General features: G+C 41.5%; 1 protein-coding gene across 2 annotated transcripts in view; it reads right to left on the bottom strand.

The window, feature by feature from the left end:
- Positions 1-15,251, bottom strand: part of EXOC3L4 (exocyst complex component 3 like 4) — a 67,552-nt gene extending 52,301 nt beyond the window's left edge. Inside the window, exons 1-2 of one of the 2 annotated variants that reach the window (XM_020793560.3) lie at positions 13,519-15,251; positions 4,344-4,981 (exon numbers count right to left, since the gene is read on the bottom strand). In XM_020793560.3, the coding sequence (XP_020649219.3) occupies positions 4,344-4,938 (595 nt within the window). In that variant the 5' untranslated portion in view covers positions 4,939-4,981; positions 13,519-15,251. The remainder of the gene's footprint in view (positions 1-4,343; positions 4,982-13,518) is intronic. The other variant, XM_020793559.3, reaches the window with a different exon arrangement.
- Between the last annotated feature and the right edge of the window lie 605 nt (positions 15,252-15,856).

Here is a 15,856-nt window from a genome sequence, read left to right as displayed (position 1 = left end):
TGAATTCATTATTATTATCTTGGATAGCTAATAGCCATTCATAAACCTGTCTTCCATAAATGTGTCTAATTCCTTTAAAACCAGAGGCTCCTTGGGTAGAAAATCCCGTAAATTGATGACTCATTATGTAAAGAAGTGCTTTCTTTTGTCTGCCCTGGATCTCCCGCCAACCAGAATCAGGTCTTTTTCTTAAACCACAGAAAACCCATCTTTTAACAAAAGAAGTGATGGTATTATTCATCTGCTCTTCCTGGATTTTTTTAAAAAAATGTTTCCTTTTAAAAATTAGCACCATAACGATATTACCTTGAAATCCTATTGTATGAAGGTTTTAATATTATTATGTGTATGCATGTGCAAAAGAAGCGCATTTAAAATTAAAAGCTAATTAACAGAGTTAAAGTTTGCTTTAAAATATATATTTTAAAGCAAACTTTAACTCTGTTAATTAGCTTTTAATTTTAAATGCGCTTCTTTTGCACACGCATACATTTATATTAAAAATGTCCCCCAAATGAAGCCTGATGCGTGAAGCAATAGCAAAGATGTCCTGCAGGGTGGGAGGAAAATGACTTAATAAAAAAATTTAATCATGATTTCATTTTTTTAAACTTTTTTTTTTGTTTGACTCATTGAAAAATCCGATTTAAAAAATAAATAAATTGTGATTTAGATCAAATCCAGTCCCCTTTGTTTTTCTTGTTTAGGTCTTGCGCCCGCTGCTTGGCTGCTAGGACTTTAGGACCTCTTTAGGAGAGGCTGCTTGTCCTATAATGTCTCAACAATCTACCCCTGCTTCTTTGTTGCCTCCAGTGGATAAGCAGATAGCAATAAATATCCTCTGCCCTTCAGAGGGGTAGCAGATCATTCTCTGCTCCCTTTTCTTTGATGGGAATAGCATCGGCGGTGGCAGCAGGAACCCAAATTGCCTGCTTTGAGTCCCAGTGGCTGACGACAGTACACTACTGCTGCTGGCGCTTTTACCATCTCCTGCCTGCCTCTGATCTTCAGGCTAAACTAGAGCCCTCCTGGGCAGACTTGGGGCCTGTCCAGATTGGCCATTTTAGGTGTCGGTGGATTGGACTACAAAAAGTTTGGGGTTTTTTTGGTGGAGAAATGTGATGTGCCAGACAGCAAATGACCTCTTGCAACCCAATCAGCCGTGTTGAGAAGCCTTTTCCCTGATCCTCTGAGTGCTGGTTTTACCCCCTTCCTACTTCCCTTCCTCCATTCTCCCTCCACTTTCTCTCTTAAACTGCTGGAGGCTGCTATCTCCCAGCTAAAAAGAATGAACGCCCTTCTGCTGGGCCAGAAAGGTGCAGGGCAGCTCTTAAAGAGGAAGGATGGATCATTCTGCGTAGATATACTAGCAGACAAGGTCTTTTCCCCCCAATCCAAACTGTGCCATCAGCCTATATGCCAGTGTGGGCAGGCCCTTACTTCCATTACCATGGGGGGGAGTGGTAAACTTGTAGTCTGATTTCCACTGACTCTAGGGGTACCAGATGCATTTGTATTATTGCTACAGAGGTACTTCATCACTGATTAAATTAATGATCAGTTGTAATGGTAATGTAACTGTTAACTGAAATGGTGAATTTATTTATATTGCAATGAGGATGTATAACTGATTGGAAATTCAACACAGTTCTTTGTCCAGAGAAATATGAATGGGATAGGCAATAGCAATTTTTTAAAAAGTGTTTCTCCACATTAGGAAGTAAGCATATGATATAATCATAATATATCAAGGGTAAAACCACTCTTTAAATATCCGACATTCTTTGGAAACCCTACTACAGTTGCCATAAGTCAGATCAACAGAACATAACACAATACACAAGCTCCATTGAACATAAGGAGACTTAACTTCTAAGTAGACATAGGATTGTGCTCTAAGAGGCCACACAAGAAAGATCCTTAAATTGTGAATGGAGGAGAAAGAGTACCAATATTTTGCCATTTTGTTCTCTCCTGCACTTTCTGTTTTTATAGTCCATATGGCCAGATAAAACAGCACAAAGGCTTTTTGTGTGTGTCTTGTGCAGTTTTGTTCAAAGTGAGTTATGGCATCTTGTGAGCAACAATTTGTGTGGAATACTGCTGACTGGCAGAGAGAATCTGGATCATGGTTGGCTCCAAAGATTAGATTCCAAAAATTTTCACTGTGTCTAATTTATTTTCCTGTTTTGCTTCTGAGCACAGTCAAAACAAGCGATGAGCATGTTCAAATAAATAAAATGAGATTAATTTTTTTTTAAAAAAAAAACACACACAGAGGCACAGCTAGCAAAACTCACAGGCACAAGTGAGACAGCATCTCTTGTATGTTGTGGCTCACTAAGATCATCCTAAAAACCAAGGAAACCTGGGTTTTATTCCCTCCATGGCACAGTAGAAATGCTTGGTCTAGGACAATTGCTCAGCCTAGCATACCTAACAAGGTTTTTGTCATAGAAAAAGCATTTGTGCAATGAATTGCATGCTCTCTGTGGTTTGCATGACTTGGATGGACTTTTCTGGGCTGGGGGGGGGGGGGGAATTGGCTGTCTATCCAGCACTAACCTATTGTTCCTTCCAGTCTTTGATATTCAAAGAGAACCCCACCTCTCTGTGGACTGTTTCTTTCCACATCTTTCATCTGTTGGAGGCAGTTGTTTCTTTGCTGTTGATCAGTTTGGTTGGTTGTTGATATGAGTGCAGTAAATAAAGCAGTATACACAAGTGGCGTGCCCCTACTCAGAGACAGAGCCTGGAGGAAGCAAGACAGAAGCTGGGGTACCTCCGATTGGGCGCTCGCTGGACGAGGTGGGGCTGGAGAGCACCGAACTTGTTTGGTCAAAGAACAAACCAGCACAAAGTGCAGAAGGCCATCTCTATTGAGAACCACTGCTCTAGTTCTACTATATTTCCTCTTCAGCAGGATTTGTTCTTTCTTAAGTTTTTAACATGTGAAAAGTTTTAAAAATGTTTAAATGGTCTTTCTTATTTTATTATAATTAAAATGATGACATTATTTGTATATGATAGTCATTTATATCCCTCTTCTCCTTATCAGAGATCAACTGAAAGCCACTTAGGGAATAAAATAAAAATTAAACATCCTGTAAAGAAACAAACAACCTCTAAACAAATCCCACTATCCTATTACTTACTTACACAGTCAAACAGAGTACATCAGTGTTGCAAGTTGCACTTACTTAAAGAGTTGAAGCCCATGTTCCTCATCGCCTGCCCAGTCATGAAGAACATGCACAATTAGGCATGCAAGCCTCAATTTTTTGCTCATAAGTAACAGGATTCTGGGCCACTAAATCACTGGAGGAAAATAACTTGACAAAATCCCCTCCTCATAGCAGAAGGCAGGAGATTTTGGGAATTTGTGGATGACGGTCAGACGTCTGGGAGTTCTAATCAAGAAATTAGAGTCCTGACAAGTATTTTCAAGTTCTTAAACTAATGAAATTAAGACTCTAGCAGCCAATTTCTTCCTGTGGAAGCTTTGTGAGAGTTGCAATGAATTATGGGTTTGGTAGTTTTTTTAAAGCGCTTCCTGTGCACTTGATACCTATAATTTATGATAATTTATGATACCAGTACCTATAATTTATTTGCGAAGGCTTTCAAGGCCCAGATCTAATGGTTGTTGTGGGTTTTCTGGGCCAAAGAGCCCAAAAAACCCACAACAACCATACCTACAATTCTTTGCAACTCCCACAAAAGCTAGCCCCACACACCTACAGGTATTTCCCTTCTCCACAGGATGAAAATGGGGGCCAGTGTCTACATTTATTAGCTTAAGAAACTGAAAACACCAGCCAGGAGTTTGATCTCTTGATTAAAGCCCACAGATTGGGGGGGGGGGATAGGAAATCCTGCAAACTTTGGGGGCTGTTGTCCATAAATTTTGGAAAATTGCACGCCTACAAGAGCAACACTCAACCACACCCAGGACAAGGTGGCATTGCCACTGAAACAGTGAAGCAAATATAAGGAAATAAAGGATGTGTGTGTGTGTGAGAGAGAGAATTTAGTGAGTCAGTTCTGCCCAAATCACTCTAGAGAGAACATTCCATCAAGATCATACCACCTTTGAAGAGTCCCATTCCTGGTACACGTTTATGGAGCTTCATTCACGGCTAACTAATTACCAATAAATTCAAGGAACAAACCACTACTCAATTCAGTGTCATGGTTTTGACTAGGAGTGGTAAATACGCGGGATCTGCCTTGCGACACCTTCAAAGAATGGTGTGCCATACTTCAACTCAAGCGTACAGCTTTCGAAAGCTAAGAAGGCCAGGATACCAAGAAAACAACCTAAAACATCTTTAATTTCTTACCAGAAAGTGGTTCTTTTTGAACACATTCTTCTCTTCCAAACGTCTGGTTTTCCTCTGGCATGCTCTCGTTTTCTTTAGTGGCTTGGTCGCCATCTTCTTGCCATTTAAATACTAATGCCAGTGAAAATCGTTTGCTGCTGGTTTTTGAGGCCCCGGTTTCTTCGAATGACTTTTCTTTGAGAGAGGAACCGTTCCTAAAACTCTGCATTATTTTATGAACTCTGCTGAAGGGTTGGGGTAAATTTTCCTCTTGATCATCCACAGGGGGTGAATCTTTGTCACCCTCACCCTCTATGCATTTCCCAGGAAATTCTGTTTTCGCATTTGCATTTCTTGTTTCTTTATTACTTTCATCCATCTTGACCCTGGTTGAGTCCTCTTTGACCGATTTACGTGTATCTTTGAAGCTCCATCTTGATTTGAAATCCCTGGTAAAAGTTTTCAGCCTAGTTTCTCCTTGATTATTGATGGGTCGAAAATTGAGAGCGATACTACTGTCTTTGCCCTCCGAGCATTTTGAGGGAGATTTCGGCACTGATGGCAACTCCGTTTCCCCACTAGTCTCCTCCCTTCTTTCTGTTTTACATTCATCCATCACCGCTTTTCAGCAAACACTGCAGATGTACTGAAAACAATTACTGGCAAGGAAAGGTAAACAAAAATGACAGAATGAGGGTTTGTGTCATACAAAGGAAGCAAAGAGTATAACAAGTGGACATTAAGATTATTAGGAGAGGCTTTTTTCTCAATCCCACCACCCTCACATATGTGCTTGGTGGGGACACAGGAAAGGGCCCTCTCTGTCGCTGCTCCTAGACTGTGGAACTCCCTCCCACTGGAGGCTAGCCTGGCCCCATCTTTGCTGTCCTTCCACAAGCAGGCAAAGACCTTTCTCTTCAGGCAAGCTTGCCTTTAAACGACTGGTTGGCTAACTAGATTTGTGAAAGGGATTATTTTATTCTGTTGTTTTATTTGGTATTTTAATATTGCTCTTATTTATGGAATTTAATATATCTGTTTAATGCTTTTAAAATATACCACATTTCCCCAAAAATAAGACAGGGTCTTATATTAATTTTTGCTCCAAAAAATGTATTAGGGCTTATTTTCAGGGGATTTTCCCCCCATGTGCAACCATCTACATTTATTCAAATAGAGTCATGTAATCTTCTGGTTGCTGCGCAATGCAGCACAATGATGGAAGGCGGGCTTTCACTTAAGTAGGGCTTATTTTTGGGGTAGGGCTTTTATTACGAGCCTCCTGAAAAATCATACTTGGGCTTATTTTCAGGTTAGGTTTTATTTTCAGGGAAACAGGGTAGTAATAATTTATTATTTCGCTTTTAACGGGGCTTCTTTCAGTGCTGTAAGCTGCCTCGATCCTTTAGGAGAAAGGTGGCATATAAATATTTTAAGTAAATAAATAATAAATAAAATAACAGCAAGCAGAAGGAGAAGGTGTCTGTGGAAGGGGACTTTGATACACAAAAGATCACAATGAATTGAAATTGTTAGTCTTTAGGATGCCACAACATTTTTCAGCTGTAAAAGTTAAAACAAGACCTTTCAAAAGACAGCTACACCAACATATTGTTCCCCAAAAGGTATTCTCAGCAGAGGTAGGAACAGTTACTTTCTGGACTATTGCTTCCAGATTTCCCATATAATATAGACATGGAGGCTGAAGGATTGCGGAAATCCCCTCGCAAGCGTTTATTCTAAATCAGTGACTCTCTGAGTTTCCAGATGTTTGGATTTCAATGTCCAGATGTTTGGATTTCAATAGCAAGTGGCCAGAGATCTGGGAGTTAAAGACCAAAACATTTGAAAGACAAAAGACTGAAAAGCACAGTTCTAAGTAATCTTTAATTACCCAGGTATGATGTGGTCCCTAGAAAAATTTTAGGAAGCTTTAAAAGCAAACAAATTGCTTTTCTCTCCACGGGAGAGGAAACAAATTTGTTTGCTTTTAAACAAATTCTATAGGAAATTGGTGTGCCTCGATACTTGATTATACTGATAAAAATCCTATCAAAAAGCTAGCATTAGGACCGTGTACTGTATTTAGAAACAAGGGTGTGTCTTATCTCTGTACACTATCTCCTCAATCCACGCACAGAGTGTATCACACAGAAAGCTGAACTAGATTCAGATGAAGGCAAAGTGAAAGCTGGTGAAACAAACATCAATAATTTAAGATATGCAGATGATAACATCTTACTGGTAGGAGCATCAATGACATGAAACAACTCCTGATGAACATAAAAGAAGAAAGTGCAAAAGCAGTATTGCAGTTGAACATTAAGAAGGCAAAAATCATGATTATAGGCAAATTACATAACTCTGATGATGCAGCTTGTGCAAATATAATGTTAACTACTGATTCAAATGAGCCTACTCTAACTGTGATTTACAATGCCAAGGTAAGTTACTGCAGATGGAGACAGCAGCCCTGAAATTAAAAGGCGCCTTCTTCTTGGGAGGAAAGCGATGACAAATCTGGACAGCATCTTGAAAAGCAGAGACATCACCTTGCCAACAAAAGTCCGAATAGTCAAAGCTATGGTTTTTCCTGTCGTGATGTATGGAAGTGAGAGCTGGACCATAAAGAAAGCAGACCGCCGAAGAATTGATGCCTTTGAATTGTGGTGCTGGAGGAGGCTCTTGAGAATCCCCTGGACTGCAAGGAGAACAAACCTATCAGTTCTAAAGGAAATCAACCCTGAGTGCTCACTGGAAGGACAGATCCTGAAGCTGAGGCTCCAGTACTTTGGCCATCTAATGAGAAGAAAAGACTCCCTGGAAAAGACCCTGATGTTGGGAAAGTGTGACGGCAAGAGGAGAAGGGGACGACCGAGGATGAGATGGCTGGACAGTGTCTGCGAAGCAACCAACATGAACCTGACACAACTCCGGGAGGCAGTAGAAGACAGGAGGGCCTGGCGTGCTCTGGTCCATGGGGTCACGAAGAGTCGGACACGACTAAACGACTAAACACACACACACACACACAAGGTAAGTTACAACTGGAATAGGCTCATTTGATCAATGGAGGAGTTGATTCACCAAATCACCTTTGATTGAATGGGCCTACTCTAGTGCAATTTATTACACAAAGCAACAGTATTTTGGCCAATGTATCTTAACAACACCTCTGTCCATTCTTGCCAAAAGACGTATCTTAACAAAGTATCATCTAGATTTTGTGAGGGTGCGTCCCCCCACAGTTGGGGATTTGGGAAATTCCCTCTCTTTTGGGGGGGGTGACTCTACCCGCCAAAGATGGGGTCTGCAGCTTGGGGATCCATCTGGACCCGGCGCTCACTATGGAATCTCAGGTGGGATCAGTGGTCCGCACCGCCTTTTTTCATCTCAGGCGGATAGCCCAGCTGCGGCCCTACCTTGATGTGGGGGTGCTCACTACACTGGTGCATGCGCTCGTAATCTCAAGATTAGACCACTGTAATGCGCTCTACGTGGGGCTACATGTGAGGCTGCTGCGGAAACTACAGGTGGTGCAGAATTGCGACAGCCAGATTACTTAGTGGAGTGAAAAAATACCAACATATTTCGCCCACTCTGGCCGCATTGCATTGGCTGCCCATCCGATTCCATATCGACTTCAAAATGTTGATGCTTACGTATAAAGCCCTAAACGGTTTAGGGCCTCGATACTTGGCGGAACGCCTACTCCCACCAAGATCTACCTGTGTCACTCGTGCGAGCCAGGAGGTGAGGCTGAGGAGCCTAACGTCGAGGGAGGCCCGGAAGGAGAAGGCAAGAAATCGGGCCTTCTCGGCGGTGGCTCCTTGCCTCTGGAACAACCTACCTCCTGAGATTCGCGGGGCTTCCTCGCTGGGTATCTTTAAGAAACAATTAAAGACATGGATGTTTCGGCAGGCCTTCCCATCAGATAATTCCTGACGCTCCTCTTTTTTTCCCTCTACTGGTTTTCTCTCTTTGTAAGGTTTTTATCATTTATGCTGTTTATATATATATTATCATTTTCTGATTGTTAGCCGCCTAGAGTGGTCCTGAGCTGACTAGATAGGAGGGATATAAAATAAATAAATAAATAAATAAATAAATAAATAAATAAATAAATAAATAAATAAATAAATAAATTTTTTAAGTTCTTCTAGTTTCAATGAAATTTATTCTTACGTGGACTTTCTGAAAATTATTTGGAAAGAGCATGTGTTACCAGCAAACTGTGGCATATAAGAATTAATCAGCAAAAGAAAGCGCACACACTCTGAAATAACCTTCAGTTTCTCAGAGAAAAAATGAAGACATTCACTCTCCCCAACATAATAAACAATATGACTTCATTCCGCTCTGTCAATGTGTTGAGTAAAGACGGTGATAGAAAATCTCTAGAAGCATCCAGCAGGCCACGTCAGATCTGGGATAGATTTTTGCCACACCATGTGTTACTACAATTTGACTTCTTCAAGTAAGTAATTGTGTCTGATTTCTGAAGCAATCTCTCATTTGCACACTCTGCCTGGGTTAAAGGAGGTCCACGGATGTCACTCTGTTGCTTATGTTCTTGAAAGCAGGAGGGCTTGGATCTCCATGGTTACCACTTGGTAGAATCAAAACAAGCTTTGTAATTGATTCATATATTGTTCACTACGATTATCATAGGCACAGGTGGACTGGGTTTCTGGACTTTTAATAATTGTGCAGAAGACAGTCGGGAGCAGCTTTTGAAATCTGCACACGTTTCTGTGCCCTGAAAGTTGTCCACCTGTTTCTTGGAAACTAACCAATGGTTAAACCAATTGATTTTCCCAGTCCTCAAGGTAGATAAAGCACCAATATTGCAATGCTGGAAAGACATGCCAATTTTCTGTTGATCATTGGTCCAAGGACTTCACAACACTTTTGACATCTATTGGAGCCCATGGATATTTACTTAGATATGGGGTTGGTTTGTTAACATTTATATTTGCATTCTTCATTGTTATGTTTCTGTTAAACCCTCCCCTCTTTTTAGTTCCTTAAGTCTTTTTCCTTTTATATAATTTATATGATTTAAAGAGAATGGGATTTTTTCTTTTTGCAAAAGATAAAGTTTCAGAAAATGAAGACACATAAATCTGTGCCTTCCAATATTTCCTAGAAAAGTTACAGGAAATCTATACTTTGCTGGATTTGATCATCCTACTGCTCTCTCCCCCACTCCTATTCCATCTCTGTGATGCTATATAAGGTTCTCATCTATTTCCCCTGATTGGTTATCTTGGCATCTAAAAGTCCCATAAGAGCAAAAAGCAAGGGAGGAGCTGCAATATGTTGGTGCAGAGGAAACATTTTCCCTTTCCTGTGTGTCGAACAATGTTAACAGCACAGGAGCCTTGCACAAAATAAAATTGGCAACTCTAGCATACCCAGAAATTAAGTAGGATGGGAACAAATACAGTGGAACCTCGACTCACAAATGTCTCTACCTACGAACATTTTGACTTACGAACCGGTCTGGGCGCAAAATTTTGCTTCGACTTGCGAATGGAACTTCAACTTACAAACAAAAAAAGTGTTCTGTTTAGATGGTGTTCTCCTGCCCTTTTTTTAAGCTAAAAGGTGCTTGGTTTTTGTTTAAAAGGTGCTTGGTTTAAAAGGTGTTCTGCTTAGAAGGTGTTCTCCCCCCCTTTCCTGCCCTTTTTTTGACCTAAGTTCATCTTAGGTCAAAAGAAGAAAAAAGGAAAAAAAATTCTCCCCCTAGTGATAGAGTATGGATTAACCGGCTTTGCATTCATTCCTATGGGAACGAATGCCTCTACTTGTGAACGCTAGATAAGAACGAAAAACAGCCAGAATGGATTAAATGGTTTTCAATGCATTCCTATGGGAAAATTTCCTTCAACTTATGAACGTTTTGATGTATGAACACCGTTCCAATATGGATTAAGTTTGTAAGTCGAGGGTCCACTGTAACAGCTTTTAAAACCTGTCCAGATTGCAAGATATATGTGGGCAGGAACTACACATTTGGGATAATCCACTGCCACATGTCCTGCTTTAATGTGAATCCTCATTCACTCTTGAGAGTCCGCTGGACTTCAAAGAGAACAAACCTATCCATTTTGAAGGAAATCAACCTTGAGTGCTCACTGGAAGGACAGATCTTGAAGCTGAGGCTCCAATACTTTGGCCATTTCGTGAGAAGAAAGGACTCCCTGGAAAAGACCCTGATATTGGGAAAAGCGTGCAGGAGGAGAAGGGGATGACAGAGGGCGAGATAGTTGGACAGTGTCATCGAAGTGACCAACATGAATTTCACCACCAGGCAGTGGAATACAGGAAGGCCTGGCATGCTCTGGTCCATGGGGTCACAAAGAGTCGGACACGACTTAACCACTAAACAACAACAACATGGAGATGTCCCTATCCTGCAGGCTGGCCAGCGCTGGGAGGCTTCCTGCTGCTTCTGACAGCACCAGGGTCAGGACAGCTTTGCCTGCTTGGGGTGTAGGGAAAAAGGCGCTGCTGGATGAGCCCCAACTCCAGCAAAAACAAAGTCGCCAGCCAGCTAGGGGTGGGGTGGCCAGGAAGCCTCCTGGGCACTAGCTGGGCAGCAACACTGTCGGTTTTGCTGCATGACAAGCCCCGGGGCCCGGAAATATCAGCAGCTACCCCTAGCCCTAATCTAGCACTGGCCAGCTGGGATAGAAGTCCTGGTTTAAAAATGGCACCTGTGCATAATTTTTGAAAAACCATACCATTTCATCATGTCAAATGACCAAAGTTGCAATGGACTAAGGTTGGCCCTTCCTGAAAGTGTAGTTGTGCCCCTGGTTATAAGCTGGCGACAGCTTATAAACCCTGATCAGACTAGTCCAGAGGGCCTAAGGGCCATCCTTGCAAATGGCCAGCATCCTGAGGAGGTATGGCCGAAGTGGGCTCGGCATAGCTGAACTAGCTAATGAATTTTTTAAAAGACATAATAAGTAATTTTCATTTTGATGTGTTCTCCAAGGCTTTCACAGCCGGTGATTCAAAGGTTCTTGTAGGTTTTTCAGCTTGCTTGGCTGTGTTCTGGAAGTTTTCCTTCTGGCACCGAGAGAGGCTCGGAAGGAAAAAACTAGAAACTGGGCCTTCTCGGCGGTGGCCCCTCGGCTATGGAATGCCCTTCCTACAGAAATTCGGCTGGCACCCTCACTGGGTGTTTTTAAAAGACAGTTAAAAATCTGGTTATTTAAGCAGGCCTTCCCTCCATTCAGCTAGTTCTTTTATTTTTATTTTTCCCATTTTATCCTATTGGCAATTCTTTCCTAAATTAATTCTATTAACTAATATACCAATTGTATTTTTATGATTATTTATATTTTATATTGTCTTATTTTATGCTGTAAACTGCCCCAAGTAGACCTGGTCTAGAGGGGCGGGATATAAATTTAATAAATAAATAAAATAAATAACGTTTCACCAGTCTCTGTGGCCGGCATCTTCAGAGGACAGGTGCTAGAACTCTGTCCTCTGAAGATGCTGGCCATAGAGAGTGGCGAAACGTTAGGAAGAAAAACCTCCAGGCCACCGCCGAACAGCCCAAAAAACGGACAACAACCACTAATTTTCATTTCCTTAATATTTACATTAACATATTATTTATAAGGTCATACTACGATTTTATGGAAGTTTTCATTTTACTGAGGTTTTACTAAGGGTAATATTTTAAGAAAACAGCCACAGAGGATCACCGCTTCTTCTCCAGCTCTTTTCTTTCTTTGGTTAGTATTAGTTAAATTTATTTAGTTGTTAAAGAGAGCTTTTCCCTTTTAAATGCCTATTTGGCAGCCAAAACAGCATTTAAAATGAAAACTGGAATTGAGGTTTTTTTTCTTTTTATTTTGTAAAACTGTTCTTGCATGTGCCTGTCTTCTTCTGATGTTTCCGTTTTTTCATTGTTTTAAGTTTAGTACTTTTACGTTAATATTTTTAATATTATTTACTCTTACTCTTACAAGTTTACTTGCATTTTTTATATTTTAAGTTGTGCATCTGTCCTCTCACACACTCCCTAGCACTCTGTAAGTAGCCTCAGATACCTAAGCTGCGAGAAAATTGGAGTGTACATGAAACCTATTGGGTCTTAACCATGAGCAGAACAGTCCGTCCCACCCATGTTTCCTTTTCTGCCACTAGTTATACAAGGGAGAATCTAACACAGTGCTTCTCAGTTTAGGCCACCTAGTTGTTCTTGGACTGCAATTCCCAGAAGCCTTCACCACTTACTATGTTGGCTGGGGTTTCTGGGAGTTTCAGTCCAGGAACACTTGTGTTATCCAGGACTGGGAACCACTGCTCTAACCTGTTAGACAAGCAGAAAGCCTCTTTGTTTTCAGTGGGGCAACATCTTGCTTGCATCACTCCACTGGAGGAAATGCAGGATTAGAACTGTTAACAGTCTCCATTTGTGAATAGGATCCTGCTTGTCATGAAACAGATATGCATAGTTATCCTCTGAGTGGATGGGTGTTGGCTTTATTTCATTTTTGACCAAGACTCCCTGGAAAAGACCCTGATGTTGAGAAAGTGTGAAGGCAAGAGGAGAAGGGGACGGCAGAGGACAAGATGGTTGGACGGTGTCATCAAAGCGACCAACATGAATTTGACACAACTCCGGGAGGCAGTGGAAGACAGGAGGGCCTGGTTTGCTCTGGTCAATGGGGTCACGAAAAGTCAGACATGACTTAACGACTAAACAACAACAACAACATGGTGGCTTTACAATAATTACTGTTATGCTAAACAGTTGAACAGATTTAAGCCTGCATACCACACATCCAAATCCCTTTCCCTACAGAAACACTGAGGGGGAGAGAGAGAGAGAGAGAGAGAGAGAGAGAATTAAAATGCCTTGCCCATAGCCGTAAGTCCAGAATTGCTGTATGAATGTTATTGGCCAGATGGGAGTTGGCAAAATTGCTTTTCTGGACTACAGTTCTCAGAATCCCACATCCAGCTAACCTTTAGCTTCTATCTTCCTCCTGTATTTAATCTGTGAGACAGAAGAAGGAACATATCCACCCACACCAGGCATACAATAATAAACAACTAAACAACTAAACAACTAAACAAATACATACATACATACATACATACATACATACATACATACATACATACATACATACATACATACATACATACATACATACATACATACATTGGTGTGCCAGTAGATCAAGCAGCAGATCAGGTAGCACGTAGGACGCCTCTCAAACTGTGGTTGCCAGAGATACTCACCTGGATTAAACTGGTAATTTCTTTGACTCTCCTTAGTTGTCAAGATACTTTATCTATAGAGACTGGAGGAGATTCCATCTTCTTTGGCTCTTATGAAAATTGATTAAAACCCACAAGGCTTTCAACAGAGAAAGCAGGCCGAGCGCATTAAGACAAAACACTTTTGGAACTCTTCACAAAGCAGCAGTACGATTTCACTTTCTCTTTCTTTCTATCTGCAAAGGAGGGGGCAGAAAAGAAGGGCAAAAGTCCTCTCAGGGGAAATTCCAGGAGCAATTGATTAATGATTTACTGACAGAAGAAGGCTATTTATGTAGGTAACTCATTTGCACCGAGGCTTACAAATACCCGAAAAGAATGGTGTTATTGACTGAAAAGTTAGTCAACCATATCTGAAGGGATCCTGTGCTAACTGGATCGGCCCTTCCGTGAGGCAGAGTGAGGTGGCTGCTTCGAGGTGAGAGATGCAGGTAGCAGGTGCAGCAGGAGAGTTGGAGAAGAGAAATCTATATTGCACAAACTGCTTTACACCCTGTAAATTAACCTGCTACCCTTGAGCACAGTGTATCATGGCCAGAGCTGATATATAATCGAACAGCTGATCAGTTTCTATACATGGATTCTATACAACACCTTGGCATTCACCTTGGCGTTCAATCTGGCATTTATATGGTTATTTGTTTTCTTTCTTTCATTGAGACACAATTCCAAGAGATCAAAGTACAACTAAGGATGTGATCTAACAGGTATAAAGTCGCATGTCCAATTGCTTTCATTAAAGGCAGGGCTGGGCAATTAATTTCTATAGGGGGGCACATGAAAAATCTGACTGTGTTCAGGGGCTGAACCAACTTTACTTAAAAATAAAATGAAACAGTGATGTTATGATTGCTTTTTATTTTAAACTTGTTAATCTTCACAAATACTAAAGAGGTTTTTTGCGGTATGTTAAAGATAAGCAACTGATTGACTTTAGACAAAAAGCTATAAATGGTTTTGATGTTCAAAATTGTCTGCGGGCCGGACAGGAGTGGCTCGCGGGCCGTATGTGGCCCTCGGGCCGCACTTTGCCTAGGTCTGATTAAAGGAATGCTTTAATGGGAACAATCTCCCTTAAAATGACCCTTCCATTTGTCAGGGAATCACTGCAGTCAGGCCCTCCAAAGGAGTGGCCCTACAGCTGGGCCGAAAAGGTCGAATTTGGGCAGAGATTGGGATTGGTCTGGAGCACATTTCCTCACAAGTTGTGTGATCGCCGGGAAATAGATCACCAGACTGCACCAAAAGTGACCTATTTCTCTCCGTGATCACACCCTAAAAGTAACACATGATACTGAGGAAGACACAGTGGGTGCGAAAGGAAAAGGAGACTGACAACTGACCCCACCAATGAATCCTCTGGAGATCCGCCTAGAGTGGTCAAAATGACCAGATAGGCAGGGTATAAATAAAATAAAATAAAAATAAATAAATAATTATATAAAAAATCCTACCCATTAAAACGCCAAGGAGGGTTCAGACTGAAGCTAATGAGCGCTGTACACCCCCTTGTCACTTATCTGCTACTTATCTTGTAGAAGTCAGACAAAGTGGAAGACTGACATCATCCTTGCTAGCTAGGATTCATATTCTACATTTTTCTCCACCTTACCCTTAGTTTACTAGCTTAGTTTATTAACCTTTTGTTGTTGTTGTGTGTGTGTTTAGTCGTTTAGTCGTGTCCGACTCTTCGTGACCCCATGGACCAGAGCACGCCAGGCCCTCCTGTCTTCTACTGCCTCCCGGAGTTGTGTCAGGTTCATGTTGGTTGCTTCGCAGACACTGTCCAGCCATCTCATCCTCGGTCGTCCCCTTCTCCTCTTGCCATCACACCTTCCTAACATCAAGGTTTTTTCCAAGGACTCTTTTCTTCTCATGAGATGGCCAAAGTACTGGAGCCTCAGCTTCAGGATCTGTCCTTCCAGTGAGCACTCAGGGTTGATTTCCTTTAGAATTGATAGGTTTGTTCTCTTTGCAGTCCAGGGGATTCTCAAGAGCCTCCTCCAGCACCACAATTCAAAGGCATCAATTCTTCGGCGGTCTGCTTTCTTTATGGTCCAGCTCTCACTTCCATACATCACGACAGGATTGTTGTTGTTATGTGCTGTCAAGTCAGAACTGAAAGATAGTGATCCTAATAGGATTTTCAAGGTAAATGAGGTATTTAAGGAGTAGCTTTACGAGTTCCATCCCCACCTCCAGTGAGTTTCCATGGCAGG

Source organism: Pogona vitticeps, chromosome 1 (assembly GCF_051106095.1).
Source record: "Pogona vitticeps strain Pit_001003342236 chromosome 1, PviZW2.1, whole genome shotgun sequence".
Taxonomy (NCBI): Eukaryota; Metazoa; Chordata; class Lepidosauria; order Squamata; family Agamidae; genus Pogona; species Pogona vitticeps.
Note: the sequence above shows the minus strand (reverse complement) of the source record. Positions and strands in the feature narration are given on the sequence as shown.